We start from the raw sequence: 14,857 nt of genomic DNA on the forward strand, positions 1-14,857 counted from the left end.
CTTTCTTCAACAACAACTTGCATTTGAATAGCACCTCTTAATGTGATAGGACATCCCAAATTGTTTCATTCAGACAAAATGTGGCACTAAGCTAACGGAGCCGTTTGGATAGGCGGCCACGCTTTTGGTCACCTGCCCTAGGAAGTAAGTTTGAAAAAATCTCTTGAAAAGCGAGAGAGGTTCGGATAAGCAGGGAATTCCAGAGCTTGGGGTCTGGACCGTTGGATGCCTTGCCACTAATGGTGGAGCAGTGGAAGTTGGAGATGTACAAAATGCCAGAATTGGAGGAAAGCAGAGATCTTAGAGAGCTGTCAGGATGGACGAGATTAGAGATATGGTCATAGAGGGATTTGAACACGAAGAGAATTTTAAGATTGGTTTTAAAATCTTATTTAAAGACTCTGGAACTAAGTTTTAGTCCCAGTTGAATTGTTTATCCTGTTATGTTAGTTTATCAGCAGAGGATTTGAATCAGTGTTCTGTACAATGTTATGAACTGTAATTGAGGTTTAATGTTTCTTCCTGCACTAAGCAGAGGCTAATAAAAAGTGATATTGTGATAACGTGAGATTGTAGACATTGAGCCTTACTTATTCAGTCCTTTTCAGCTGTAAATAAAATGGGGATAGAATAATGCAGAGTAGCCAGATCTATTCTTGCACATGCACAATGACTTCCTAATCTCTGTTGAAAAAGTGAAAAGCAGATGTGGGGAAAGAAGGAGGTGGGAGAAGACCAAATCTCCATAATAGCTGATAAGGTATGCAAGTGAATAAATGTGTTGCTTAATGATTAAATATTTAAGTATCGATCAGCTGGCCACATTGGGAGTGACCATCTGTTATGAGCTAGGACTATAATTCTTGAAGTTGGTGGCCAGTCTGTTTAACATCACTGCCTATTTCAGTTTTGTTAACTGGGGCTGGCTCGAGGGGATAGAGGAGTTGTTTTGGCAGGAGTAGGATTACTCATAGAACCCCTGGTCAGAAACTTAATTCCTCAACATTGAACCACCTGAGCAGTGTAAATGAATGAGTGAGCTGACAGATGGTGAGCACGATGGGAGGTGTTTTGTCTCAACTATTGAATTATCACAGGCTCAACACTTTGCACATTTCTGTCTGCTGTGTTGCCCTGTGGTTATGTTTTGTGCATTTAATCTGTTGTATTGCATGTTGCGCATCAGCGCTGTGTTCAGCTAGAGTACAGTGCTATAAATAGCTGATTTAAGTTGCTGTTAAAAGCATCAATCTGTAGTGGATGAATATTCATACTTTTCAATGGCAGTTAAATTCTAAGCAACATAGTCACAAAGTTATGCAGCACAGAAGAAAGCCACTTGGCTCATTACTCAAGCACTGGCTGTTTGACAGAGCAACCAATTAGTGTGTCTCCCCTGCTCTTTCCCCTTAGCCTTGAAAATTTTTCCGCTTTTGAGTTATGATCTAGTTCTCTTCCTAAAAATTACTATTCAGTATGCTATTATTCCACCCACCCTTTTTCAGGCAGCGCATTTCAGACATCCTTGAATGTGTGTTGCCTTTGGTCTCTGACAAAAATTCCCATTTCTTGGTCACCGACTCTGACCCTCTCCCTTGTTGACTGAGGTTGAACAAGACAATTCCCAACTTTGGTGTCACTTCACCTTCAGACCACATCCATTCCATCACCAAGGTTCTACTTCTACTTCCATAGTATTATCCACTCAGTCCTGCCTCAGCTCATCTACTGAAACCCTCATCCACTGCTTTGTTGCCATTAGACTTGACTTTCCCAACAGTTTCGTACCTACATAAATCCAAAACACACTATCCTGTGTTGCACCAAGTCCTGTTGACTCACAAACCCTGTGCATGCTGTCCTACATTGGCTCCCTGTACAGCAATACCCCAGTTTATATTTCTCATCCTTGTCATCAAATATATGCATGGCCTCCCCCACACGCAATCTTTCTGATCTTTTCCAGCTCTATAACCCTCAGATATCAGCACTCCTCCAATTCAGGCCTCTTGAGCATCCCTGATTTTAATTGCTGCACCATTGACAACTGTACCATCAGCTGCCTAAGCCCTGAGCTTTAATTCCCTACTAAAACCTCTCTGCCTCTTACTTTTCTTTCCTCCTTTATTTTGTTGTTCTTTGAACAAGCTTTTGGCCATCTGTCCAAATGTCTGTGTGAAATTTTGTTGAATGCACCTATGAAGTATCTTAGGACAATTTAGTGCATTAAAGGCACTATATAAATGCAAGTTGTTGTTGATAACAGTTCATGGAGTAAAAACATTTCTCGTCTTGGCTTTCTCGCCAGTTGTTTTGAATGTGTACTCTGGTTCCTCCTATCAGTGGAAACAGTTTCTCCCTATCTGTTATAAAACTCCTTATTATATTGACTTCCCCTATTAAACTTCCCTTCTCTGCTCTAAGGAGAATGAACCCAGTTTCTCTGATAATTGAAACCCTGACACCGCTAATAAATTGCCACCCCAGTGTGCTCTCCAAGACCTTTACACCTTCCTAAAGTGTGGTGTCTGGTGTCAGACACTACTCTGCTGAGGTCTTTCAGATGTATGTATGAAAGATGATGGAAGTCAGTGGAACTAATAAGCCTCTGTAGAAATTAACTTTTCTGAATTTTTTTGAAACTGCTCTGCAGCATGACATGGTGCAACAAATGCTTTCTCATGAACCTGCTGAGCGTCCTGAGGCCATAGACATTGTCAACAACCCACTCTTCGAGAGCTTTGACATTCCTGAAAAGCAGCTGCTGAGGCAGAGATCACGGACACTCAGTTCCAATGGAGCCAAGGCTCTGAGGGCATCTGTCTCCTAACAGCGGGATGTCGACCGGACAGGCGGCAGGTTCTTGATCTCGGATATCTTCTGTTTTGTTTATCCTGACGCACTCGGCGTTTGCGAAAGGTTACAAGCTACATTCTCATGACTTTTGGGGAAAAAAAAGTTGCCAAAAGTTTAAAGACCAACTGATGGGATACTAAGACCCTTCCACCACGTTTTACATTGTACATCCATACTGAAATCTGAAATGTTTTTAAAAATGTGACCATTTGGATGATTGCGTACCCGAAGCGACGATGGGTGTAGATCTGACCAGAGATCCGGTTCTGCCTTGAGAGCACTACGGTTGTGTAGGCGCCAGTTAATTTATCACTGATTCCATAAGCACATACGTTGGGATTCCTTTTCTGCATGCACGTGTAGATAGATCAGATGTGTAAAATTCAAGGGAAAGCGACAACTGGAATGTCCAGTCAGCATGCAGCTTTAAACTGCTGAGCGGGCTGGGTGGTGCTTAGAGTGCTCCTTGTGTCCTTCTGTTGAAGGGCATTTATCCAGCGCGTAGCTCTAACCTGAATTGTTGGAAACACGAGCAACGCTGCCATGTGAGTTTCAGTCATTATTTTAAAACATTCAAAAAACACGTGGGCGAGGGGCGGAGAGTTTGTTCGACGGGCTGTAGCAAACCGTGGAGATAGAATGTGCTTATGTTGCTGTGAGGGCACAATGGTATATATAGATACAGCAACTGTTGGCTGAGCATCATCAAAACTGGTCAAGAGGAGCTAATGGATTTTCAACTAATCTTTGCCTTGCTGTGCAAGTTTCGTAGTGAAAGAGCAATTTATGAATTCTGAATGTTGCAAAATATATGTCTTTACATTTGACATTTTGTTAACATTGCTATACTGATTGAAGGCACTTCAATTTTTGTCATATGAATAAGTTCCTTGAATTTTTGACCAATTGAAAAATAGATGAACGTACTGACATTGCCCATGTGCCATGATGCTTGTCTCCCTAGCTCTCCAATGCCTTGATGGGCCAGGTCTGCGAAGCACAAAACAGTAAAGGCCAGAAGGTCCCTGGCTCCATTTCCATCAGTGTCCAGCTGGCTGCTCTTAATTGCAGTACTATTGCTTCAGCACCTGTGGGCTATCGGAGGAAAAATATCAGCCAGGATTCCTGCTCCTGATTGACAGAAGACTTATCCTGTAAAGAGCTTACAAGCACATTCATTGTCTGGACTGATGTGGAAATAGGTGCTTGGGCTGGGACTGGGGTGTGGTGGTGAAGTGAAAAACTGAACTCCTTCCTCTTGTCATATTGACTAGGTTGATTCCAAGCACATGGTTGCAGTTGAGTATTCAACTCCATTTTCTTTTGTTAATTACCTAAACATTGTTCAGCCTATAGGCCTCCTATCAAGTTTCTAAAAAATGCTTATTGCAATAAATCATCTGTGCTTGGAAGTCTGTCTAATTTACTTATTCCTGCAGGATCATATCTGGCTGTTATATCATTTTGTGCATGTAAGATGGCGGAATTGTGTTTTTTCCTGTGTCCGATAGTAGATCTCTTAAAATCTTGCCAATTCACAAGATTTATATACCAGTGTGTGTTAGCCATTATTTTGGCTAATAGAGGGGACCCATTTAGTTTATGTTCACATTCAGCCTGAAGAAAAGCTGTTTATTGTATGGGATTGTCACCAATGAAAAAACCACCCCATCTTATTCAAAAGCATGTATAAACCAACAAAGATTGTAGCAGCCTCCCTCAATAAGTATACAAAAATGTCATCATACTGAGTTAAGATCCAGGCAATGAAAATATGTTGGGAAGAGAGCAGAAATGGAATTGGTGCTGGAATTAACAGTTGCACAGATAGTTATGGAGGTGAATGTGCTACCAGATTGGAATGTCTTTTGTCGCTGCGCTTTTCATGTCATAAAAATCTCTTGTTGGAGAATTGTGAGCTTTTCAAGTCAAATAAAGTTGAGCCTAAAATCAAAATGTATGGGTCTGTCAGATCCGGGGAGAAAGGTCCAGTAACGTTATAGGGTCAATCGCTCAGAACAACAGTGAAAATAAACAAGCATCTGGTAGAAATGTGGAAAGAGAAGTGGAACAGGGAATAACAATAAAATTATAGATGCTGCAATCACAGGAAGATCGTGGGCTGAATTTTTTAATTCGTGGGTGGGATATGGGCATCACAGGCTAAACCCAGCATTTATTATCCATCCTTAATTGTCCTTAAGGTGGTGGTGAGCTGCCTTCTTGAACTGCTGCAGTCCATGTGGTGTAGGTACACCCACAATGCTGTTAGGGAAGGAAATTCCAGATTTTGAATGGACGAAAGTGAAGGAATGGTAACTGTAGTTCTAAGTCAGGATAGCGTGAAGCTTGGAGGGAACTTGCAGGTGGCAGTGTTCCCATGCATCTGCTGCCCTTGTGCTTCTAGGTGGTATAGGTCACGGGTTTGAATGCTGGTGTTGAAGGAACCTTGATGAGCTGTGCCAAAAATTGTATAATTTCTGTAAACTCTACATGAAATCTGTTTGAAAGTAAAGTAGAATGTTGTTTCTGGGACATCATTACTGAGGCAATGGATAGACATTGGATGAACAAAAGAATGATTAACTACTCAGCTCTTGACCTCATTACAGCCTTGGTTCAAAAATGGTCAAAAGAGCTGAACTCCTGATTAGAGATGAGAGTGACTTCCCTTGACATCAAGGAGCCCTAGCATAACTGGAGTCAATGGGAATCGGGGGAAACTCTGCTGGTTGGAGTCATACCTAGCACAAAAGATGGATGTGGTTGTTGGCGGTCAGTCATCCCAGCTCCAGGATATTACTGCAGGAGTCCCTTGGTACTGTCCTCGGCCCAACCATCTTCAACTGCTTCATCAATGACCTTCCATCATAAGATCAGAAGTGAGAATGTTCACTGCACAATGTTCACCATTCGCGACCGCTCAGATACTGAAGCAGTCCATGTCCAAATGCAGCAAGACCTGGACAATATCCAGGCTTGGGCTGACAAGCGGCAAGTAACATTTGTGCCAGACAATGACCATCTTCAACAAGAGAGAATCTAACCATCGCGCCTTGATGTTCAATGGTATCACCATCACTGAATCCCCCACTATCAACATCCTGGGGGGTACCATTGACCAAAAACTGAACAGGACTTGCCATATAAATACTGTGGCTACAAGAGCAGGTCAGAGGCTAGGAATCCTGTGGCAAATAACTTACTCCTGAAAGTCTGTCCACCATCTACAAGGCACAAGCCAGGAATGTGATGCAATACTCTCCACTTGCCTGGATGAGTGCAGCTCCAACAAAACTCAAGAAGCTCGACACCATCCAGGGCAAAACAGCCTGCTTGATTGGCATCCCTTCCACAAACATTCACTGTCTCCACCACTGACAAATCGTGGGAATAGTGTGTACCATCTACAAGATGCACTGCAGAAACTCACCAAGGCTCCTTTAGAACACCTTCCAAACCCATGACCACTACCGTCTAAAAGGACAAGGGCAGCGGATAGATGGGAACATCACCACCTGGAAGTTCCCCTCCAAGTCATTCACTATCCTGACTTGGCAATATATCGCCATTCCTTCACTGTGGCTGGGTCAAAATCCTGGAACTCCCTCCCTAACAGCACTGTGGGCGTACCTGCACCACTTGCACTGCAACAGTTCAGGAAGGCAGGTCACCACCACCTTGTCAAGCACAATTAAGGATGGGCAATAAATGCTGGCCTAGCCAGCAGAGCCTACATCCCGTAAATGAATTTTTAAGAAAATTCTGTTTTAGCTTCCAGCATTGCATTTTTAATTTATTAGTATACATTAATTATCCTCACATTTTCTTTGATTTCTTGCCCTGGTTATTTCCTTACTATCAAAACTAATAGCATACTTACCTTGCATAATTATTGATGCATTAATATTGATTTGAAAGCTGGGACCAATCACACAGGTTTCATACTGGACAGTAACTATGTGCAATTCATTTTTTTTGTTAGTTCCTCACCTCTGATTCACTCCTGCATGCTCTCCATTTTACATTGGCCTTACTTTTCAGATTATGCAAAAGCAATTCAAAAGTCACTCGTGGACTTTCCCTAGATTCAGATTGGGTTGGACCACCTGAAGTAGCCTTTTAAAGATTTGTGCAGTGGGATTGTCTGTACCAAGGTGATTGTGACGATGACAACACCCTTTATGTCCCTAACTCAAGTATAATAGCATTTGTGGTTACTGTATGGGGATGATATGAATAAGCAGCTAAGTGTGATGAGATTGCTGAATGGAGCAGTAACTGAAGCCACATGTCTTATATAGTACACACAACCATTTATTGCTATGCAGACCTTCTTGGGCACATCACATTTCAAAGTGCACATTGTTTTTACAATTCAAGTGTGCTGGTCAAGTGGCTATGAAATTTTAAATGCATTTTTGCTCATGAAATATAGGTATGCTTAAAAATGTTTTATTTCACTCTTTATATCATTCTTTTCAGGATCAAAATTTTAAATTGGTAGAGTACTTGCCTAAACAGTTTTTAAAAAGTACCTATATTGTGGACTTAATAAAACATTTTGCTCTTGATGATACCTGAGCAGAGGCAGATGTTTTGATGGGTATGGGCACAGTCTGAAATGATTATGAGCTGAAAATATTGTAGCTGGGACAAATTGGCGAGTGCCATGTTTGGTAGTACTGAGCTGGTGTCAACTTTTCTTGGTTAGGGGCCTTTCACATTAACATTTAGCCCTGTGTGGGAGGGCCACCTGTCCTGTTAGGGTCGCAATGTGCCTGTTTGGGTTTCCATCAGACCAAGTCTTTGGGAGGGGAGAACTGAAATGTTTGAAGGAAGAGTTACTAAACTCATTACCTTATGGCAGGAGATATACAGACTTCAGGGATATGGTAGTAGAGTGGTTATGTTACTGGATAAGTGATCCCGAAACCTGATACTAATGATCTTGAGAAAGGTTCAAATCCTACCATGGCAGCTGGTGAATTTATATTCAATTGAATAAACCTGGAATAAAATGCTAGTATCAGTAACCATGAAGCTGCTGAATTGTTGTAAAAGTCTATCTGATTCATTAAATGCTTTAGGAAAGGAAATCTACCTTCCTTACCTGCTTTATGACTGAATGTAAAGTGCCCTCTGAAATGGCCCTGCAAACCATTCAGTAAGGTAGCTCACCACCACGAGGACAATTAATGATTGAGAACAAATGCCCACGTCCCACAAATGAAATATTAAAAAAAATGGGGTTGCAAGGTGCTTTTTCTGCTGAATGTAACCTTTCTCCTTTCCCTAAGTTGCTTCAGCCTTTTAAAATACCCAATGCTCTGTTTGTAAATTGGGTATTTACAAACTCTACCAAATGTTAAATTTAATGTGCTCCTTTAAGTGGAATTAGTATGTGGCTGTCTTTCATTATGCCTTTGCATAGAACACAGGTTTAAATGAGCTGACCTAAAGATGGTGTGAACTGTTAGAAAGAATCCTATTACTGTGCTAAATCTTCCTTTGTGATGCCTCATTTTGCCCGTGTACATTTAAGCTTCTCCTGTCTTTTCTGAAGTAGACATTTTTTTAAAATAAAAGACACAAATTAATATTCAGTGTAATTATGTATAGAATTCATTCAGGATTGTGCAGTAACATTTTGCATTTTAAAATGTTTTTTATGAAGGAAAGTTTGAGTAAATCTGATTGGAGGATTAGATTTTTTTGTCATACAGTGTAAAACTGTATTATTAATCTTCATTATCAATCCATTTGGGTTGGTGACATTGGGAATGCACTCCTTGCAATAATTGGTGCATTGCAGCATTGTGACTTCATACAAGTCTTAAATATTCAATAAAATATTGAATTGTACATGTGAAGTTTGTTCTTTCTAAATCACCAAATGCAAATTGGCTGGCTAATTTAACAGGGTACATGTTCTGCCACATGCCTACTTGGAACACATTTCCCCAAGCAATATAGATGAGGGAGGGCCCAAGTTTATCCACAGTTCCGTGCTTGTTAACTTGGAGCTCTAATTTGCAGACTCGGGCTGGCTTGATTAGCAATGCACTCGCTTCTAAATCCAAAGGTCAGCCCCCACTCAAGATTGGGGGGATGGGGAATCTACATCATTGGAAAGTAAGTTTAGAAAGGTTAAAGCAGACTCCATTCATCTACTCAGGTTTTGTTTGAAGAGGAGGGAATTTCTGTAGTGTCATGGCCCACGTTCATCCCTCAACCAGATCACTAATTCATCTCAAAGGAATATTAAGGTTGATTTGGGACACCGTGGTTGTGAAAGGTAGTTGTATATTAAAGTGGTTTCATTGTTCTGGGCTATTGAGGGAGACTTGCAGCCATGGATCTGCCCCATTCAAACACAATGCAGATTGTGCATGATTATTTTTATGTTGGCATTTTTTAAACTAAAAATTTCATCTTGCTTTTAAATTCTGGAAACTACAGATTTGGTCGAATAGCCAAAATCTCAATATTTAACATGTAAAGAAAGACTACTATTTGTATAGCATCTTCACAAACTCAGGGTATCCTAAATCACTTTACAGCCAAAGGTATACCTTTAAAGGTATAATTTAGGAATCAAGGCTGCCAATTTCCACAAAGCAAGCTCCCACAATAGCAGTGCGATGACCTGATTACCTTGTGATGTTGCTTGCAAAGTGAATATTGGCTAGGACATTGGGGAAAACTTTCCCTACTGTTCTTCAAAATCGTGTTTTGTACATCCACTCTGGTGGTTTCCTTATGTATGTAGAACGCCTCAGCTCTATTACTTCAGATGCCTTGTCAGAGTTGCCTGAACATCAGGTGCTTCAGTGGGTACCTGCGGTTCTGTATCCTCAACCCTTACAGGAACATCAGACATGACTGTACTGGGTTGAACGCACTCACTTTTTCCTCAACCAGGTGGAGGACCTGTGAATCTACCCGGTGACCCAAATAGATTCCCTCACTTGAAACATACATTTTTTTGTTTTTAAACACACTCCAACTTGCAAGATAGATCTTAAGACTTCTAAGTTTCAGTGAATCCTGTCACCAAAACATAGTCTAAATAGACTACAACCTGGGACAATCCCTGCAGCAAACTTTACATTGTTCCCCGGAAGATGGCGCAAGCTGAGGAGATGCCGAAAGACAAACGAGAATATTGGTACAACCTTTTGTGGGTATTAATTGTGACAAATTCCCAGGATGCATTATCTAACTCTGTTGATAAGCTTGACTCATCAAGCTTTGTGTAGGTGGTTCCAACTGTCAGCTTGGCATACAGGTCTTCGATTTTTGGAATGGGGTGTCTGTATAACTTAGCTACTTTATTAACCGTCCAGTGCAAGAGGACGACCTTGGGGTAGGCAGTCAGCAGCACCTAGAAGAAAATGCTAGAGGAGGACCTGTTTCTCCCTGTCGGAGCCAAAGTGTAACGTCAAAGGAAAACAGGTGATTGGTGGGCATCCCTTCCTTGTCTCTTTTGATTGGCCAAGTGGTTTAAATCAGGAGACGTTATTACAGCTGAAGAGTATAGTGAAGAAATTCACTGAATTAATTTGGATGTTAAATATTTTAATAGAATAGAGATGGCTGGGTAGGTGATGTATTGCAGCTGTAGTATGTGGGAGCTGGTGTGATGCACGGTCAGCACATCTGCAGCAGTATTGGTGGCTCAAGGAACTTCAGCTTAGTTGATGAGCTGGACACTGACAAATCAAGGAAGGGGGAGAGTTACCTGGACAGTTTCAGGAGACAGTCACACCCCTTAGATTAATTACATCAAATTTGGACTGTGAGCAGGGACAGGAGGCTGTGACTGTGAGTGATGCATGTTTGGGGATCCAAACTTTAGCTTTGGAGGAGCCTCAGCCTGTGCCCTTGTCCAATAGATATGAAGTTATTGCTCCTGGTGTGGACAAAGGCACAGACTGCAGGGAGGATGAGTGAACTGACCACAGCACTGGTACAGAACACCATTCAAGTGGGGGGAGAAAAGAGTAGTAGTAATGGGAATAGCATAGTTACGGGAATAGATATTGTCCTCTGCAGCAAACAGAGTCTTGAAGGGTGTGTCGCCTACCTGGTGCCAAGTTAAAGACATTCTGGGCTGGAGAGGAACTTGGAGTGGGAGGGGAAGGATCCAGTTGTTGTGGTCCATGTAATGCCAACAACATAAGGAGGACTAAGTAAGAAGTTCTGCTGAGGGACAACAAGCAGCTTGGGGATAAATTTAAAAAGCAGAACCACAAAGGTGGTAATCTACGGATCACTACCTGAGCCATGTGCAAATTAGCATAGGGTAAATAAGATTAGAGAGGTAAATGCGTGGCTCAAAGATTGGTGTGGGAGAAATGGGTTCTGATTCATGGGGCACTGGCACCAGTACTGGGGAAGAAAGGAGTTGTTCTGGTGGGATGAGCTTCATTTGAACCATGCTGGGACCAGTGTCCTGGCGAATCATATAACTAGGGGTTGTAGAAAGGACTTTAAACTCATTAGGGAGGGTCCAATTGAAGGGAAGTTTAAAAAAAATCAAGAAGAAATGAGAGAGCAGACATATAGGGCAGTGAAGAGGCGAACAATAATCAAAGTGAGACAGGAAGGGGCAGAAAATAAAAGCAGAAGAGTGCAGCAGAAATTAAAACCAGAATGAACAATAATGTATAAAAAGTCAAACCTTAAGGCTCTTTATCTGAATGCACGCAGCATTTGTAACAAGATAGATGAGTTGACGGCACAGATGGAAATAAATGACTTGATACCAATACAGAGACATGGTTGCAGGGTGACCAAGACTAGGAACCCAATGTTCAAGGGTATTCTATGGGAAAAATAGGCAAAAAGGAAAAGGAGGTTGGGTAGCTTTGTTAATAAAGGAAGGTATCAGTGCGGTGGTGAGTAGTGATATAGGTGCAATAGATCACGATGTGGAATCAGTTTTGGGTGGAAATAAGGGAAAGCAAGGGAAAGAAGTCACGGGCGGGAGTCATCTATAGGCCCCCGAGGAGTTGCCTCACTGTAGGACAAAGAATAAATCAGGAAATAATGGAAGCGTGTAAGAAGGTGCTACAATTGTCATGGGTGATTTTAATCTGCATTTTGACTGGACAAATCAGACTGACAGGGATAACATGGAAGACAAATTTGTAGAATGCATCAGGGGTTGTCTCTTAGAGCAATACATTGCAGAGCCTACCTGGGAACAGACTATTTTTGATCTGGTAATATGTAATGAGGTGGGATTAATAAGAAATATCATTATTAAGGGGGTAGTGATCACAACATGGTAGAATTTCCAATTCAGTTTGAGGGTGAGCAGCTCGGGTCTCTAACCAGTGTCCTCAGCTTAAATAAGGGCAATTTCAGAGGTTTGAAGAAAGAATTGTCTAAAGCGGGCTAGGAAAATAGACTACAGGGAAGGGCAGTGGATGAGCAGTGGCAGACGTTTAAGCAGATATTTCATAACACTCAGCAAAAATTTACCCCGGTCCAAAAGAAAGACTCGATGAGAAGGATGAACCACCCGTGGTTAACAAAGATGGACAAGGCAGATAGCCAATCAAAAACTAAGGCATAAAATTGGCAAAAATCAGTGCTAGGCCAGAGGATTGGAAATTTTTTTTAGGAACCAGCAGTGGATGACTAAAAAGCTAATGGAGGGAGAAAATTGATTATGAAAATAAATTGGCAAGAAAAATAAAAACAAAGCGGGTATATAAAAAGAGAATGGCTAAAGTGAGTGTGGAGGATTTTTAAAAAATTTGTTCATGGGATGTTGGCATCGCTGGCTAGGCCAGCGTTTATTGTCCATTCCTAACTGCCCTTGTTCAGGGGGCATTTTAAGAGTCAACCATATTGCTGTGGGTCTGGAGTCGTGTAGGCCAGACCAGGTAAGGACAGCAGATTTCCTTCCCTAATGGACATTAGTGAACCAGATGGGTTTTTACGACAATGGTTTCATGATCATCATTAGACTTTAGATTTCTTTTTATCGGATACAATTTCCACCATCTGCCATGTTGGGATTCAAACCCAAGTCCCCAGAGCATTAAGGTAAAAGCAAAAAACTGCGGATGCTGGAAATCCAAAACAAAAATAAAAATACCTGGAAAAACTCAGCAAGTCTGGCAGCATCTGTGGAGAGGAACACAGTTAACGTTTCGAGTCCGTATGACTCTTCAATAAAACGAAGTAAAAATAGAACACAGGTGAAATATAAGCTGGTTTAAGGTAGCGGGGGGGGGGGGGGGGGGGGGTGGGTGGGACAAGTAGAACTGGAGAGAGGGCAAGTGGGCGAGTGATAAGTGGAGCTTGCCAAAAGATGTCATAGACAAAAGGACAAAGAGGTGTTGAAGGTGGTGATATTATCTAAGGAATGTGCTAATTAAGGGTAGAAAGCAGGACAAGCAAGGTACAGATAGCCTTAGTGGGTGTGGTTTGAAGGAATCAAAACCCCACTGCCACTAGGGCTATCTGTACCTTGCTTGTCCTGCTTTCTACCCTTAATTAGCACATTCCTTAGCTAATATCACCGCCTTCAACATCTCTTTGTCCTTTTGTCTATGACATCTTTTGGTTATCTCCACCTATCACTGGCCCTCTATCCAGCTCTTTTTGTCCCACCACCCTCCCTCCCCCCCGCCCTTAAACCAGCTTATATTTCACCTCTTTTCTATTTTTACTTAGTTCTGTTGAAGAGTCATACCTCTCCGCAGATGTTACCAGACCTGCTGAGTTTTTCCAGGTATTTTTATTTTTGTCCCCAGAGCATTAGCCTGGGTCTCTGGATTAATAGTCCGGTGACAATGCCCCAACGCCACCACCTTCCTTTATGCAACTGGAGAATTGATAATGGGGAACAGGGAAATGGCAAATAATTTAAACCAATATTTTGCATAGGTCTTCAGAGTAGAGGACACTATAAACATTGAAAAGATATCAGATAAACAAGGAGCTAATGGGAGGAAAGATCTTGTAACAATCTTTATCATGAAGGACAAAGTATTTGACAAAATAATGGGACTGAAGACAGACAAGTCACCAGGACCTGATGGCCTGCATCCAAGAGTTTTGAAGGAAGTGGCTGCAAAGCTAGTGGAGGCATTGATTGAAATATTCCAGAACTCACTGGATTCTGTGAGGGTTCCAGCGGATTGGAAAACCGCTAATGTGACACCCCTGTTCAAGAAGGGAGGGAGACAAAAAGCAGGAAACTATAGGCCAGTCAATCCAAAAACTGTAGTTGGGAAAATGCTAGAGTCCATTATTAAGGAAGAAATAGCAGGACATTTAGAAAAGCTTAACACAATCAAACAGCGTCAACATGGTTTTGTGAAAGAGAAATCATGTTTGACAAAGTTGCTAGTGTTCTTTGAGGATATAACAAGCAGTGTTGATAAAGGGGAACCGGTAGATGTAGTATATATGGATTTCCAGCAGGTTTTTGATAAGGTGCCACATAAAAGGTAGGAGCTCACAGCATTGGGGATAATGTATTAGCATTGAGGATTGGTTAGCGCACAAGACAGAGAGTCAGGATTAATGGGTCTTTTTCAGGTTGGAAAGACATAACTAGTAGAGTGCCACAAGGATCAGTCCTAGGGCCTCAATTATTTACTATTTATGTTAATGACTTGGAGGAGGGGGCAGAGTGTAATGTATCCAAATTTGCTGCTGATACAAAAGTAGGTGGGAGGGCAAGTTGTGATGAGGACATAAGGGATCTGCAAAGGGATATGGATAGGATGAGTTGATGGGCAAAAGCTTGGCAGATGGAGTTTAATGTTGGAAAGTGTGATGTCATGCACTTTGATAGGAAGAATCAAAAGGCAGACTATTATTTAAATGGGGAGAGGCTTCAAAAAAGTGTAGCACAGAGGGATCTGGGTGTTCTTGTGCATGAAACACAAAAGGTAAGCGTGCAAGTGCAGCAAGTAATGATGAAGGTAAATGGAATTTTGGCCTGTATTGCTAGGGGCTTGGAGTTTAAAAA

The 14,857-nt window shown here is 41.7% G+C and overlaps 1 protein-coding gene across 2 annotated transcripts in view; it reads left to right on the forward strand.

Moving 5' to 3' along the window:
- eif2ak3 (eukaryotic translation initiation factor 2-alpha kinase 3) overlaps positions 1 to 5,111 on the forward strand; it is a 72,129-nt gene extending 67,018 nt beyond the window's left edge. For both annotated transcript variants that reach the window (XM_041198477.1, XM_041198476.1), the window contains exon 17: positions 2,654 to 5,111. In XM_041198477.1, the coding sequence (XP_041054411.1) occupies positions 2,654 to 2,830 (177 nt within the window). In that variant the 3' untranslated portion in view covers positions 2,831 to 5,111. The remainder of the gene's footprint in view (positions 1 to 2,653) is intronic.
- Positions 5,112 to 14,857: the final 9,746 nt, after the last annotated feature.

The sequence above is a fragment of the Carcharodon carcharias genome, chromosome 1, assembly GCF_017639515.1.
Source record: "Carcharodon carcharias isolate sCarCar2 chromosome 1, sCarCar2.pri, whole genome shotgun sequence".
In the NCBI taxonomy this organism is placed as follows: Eukaryota; Metazoa; Chordata; class Chondrichthyes; order Lamniformes; family Lamnidae; genus Carcharodon; species Carcharodon carcharias.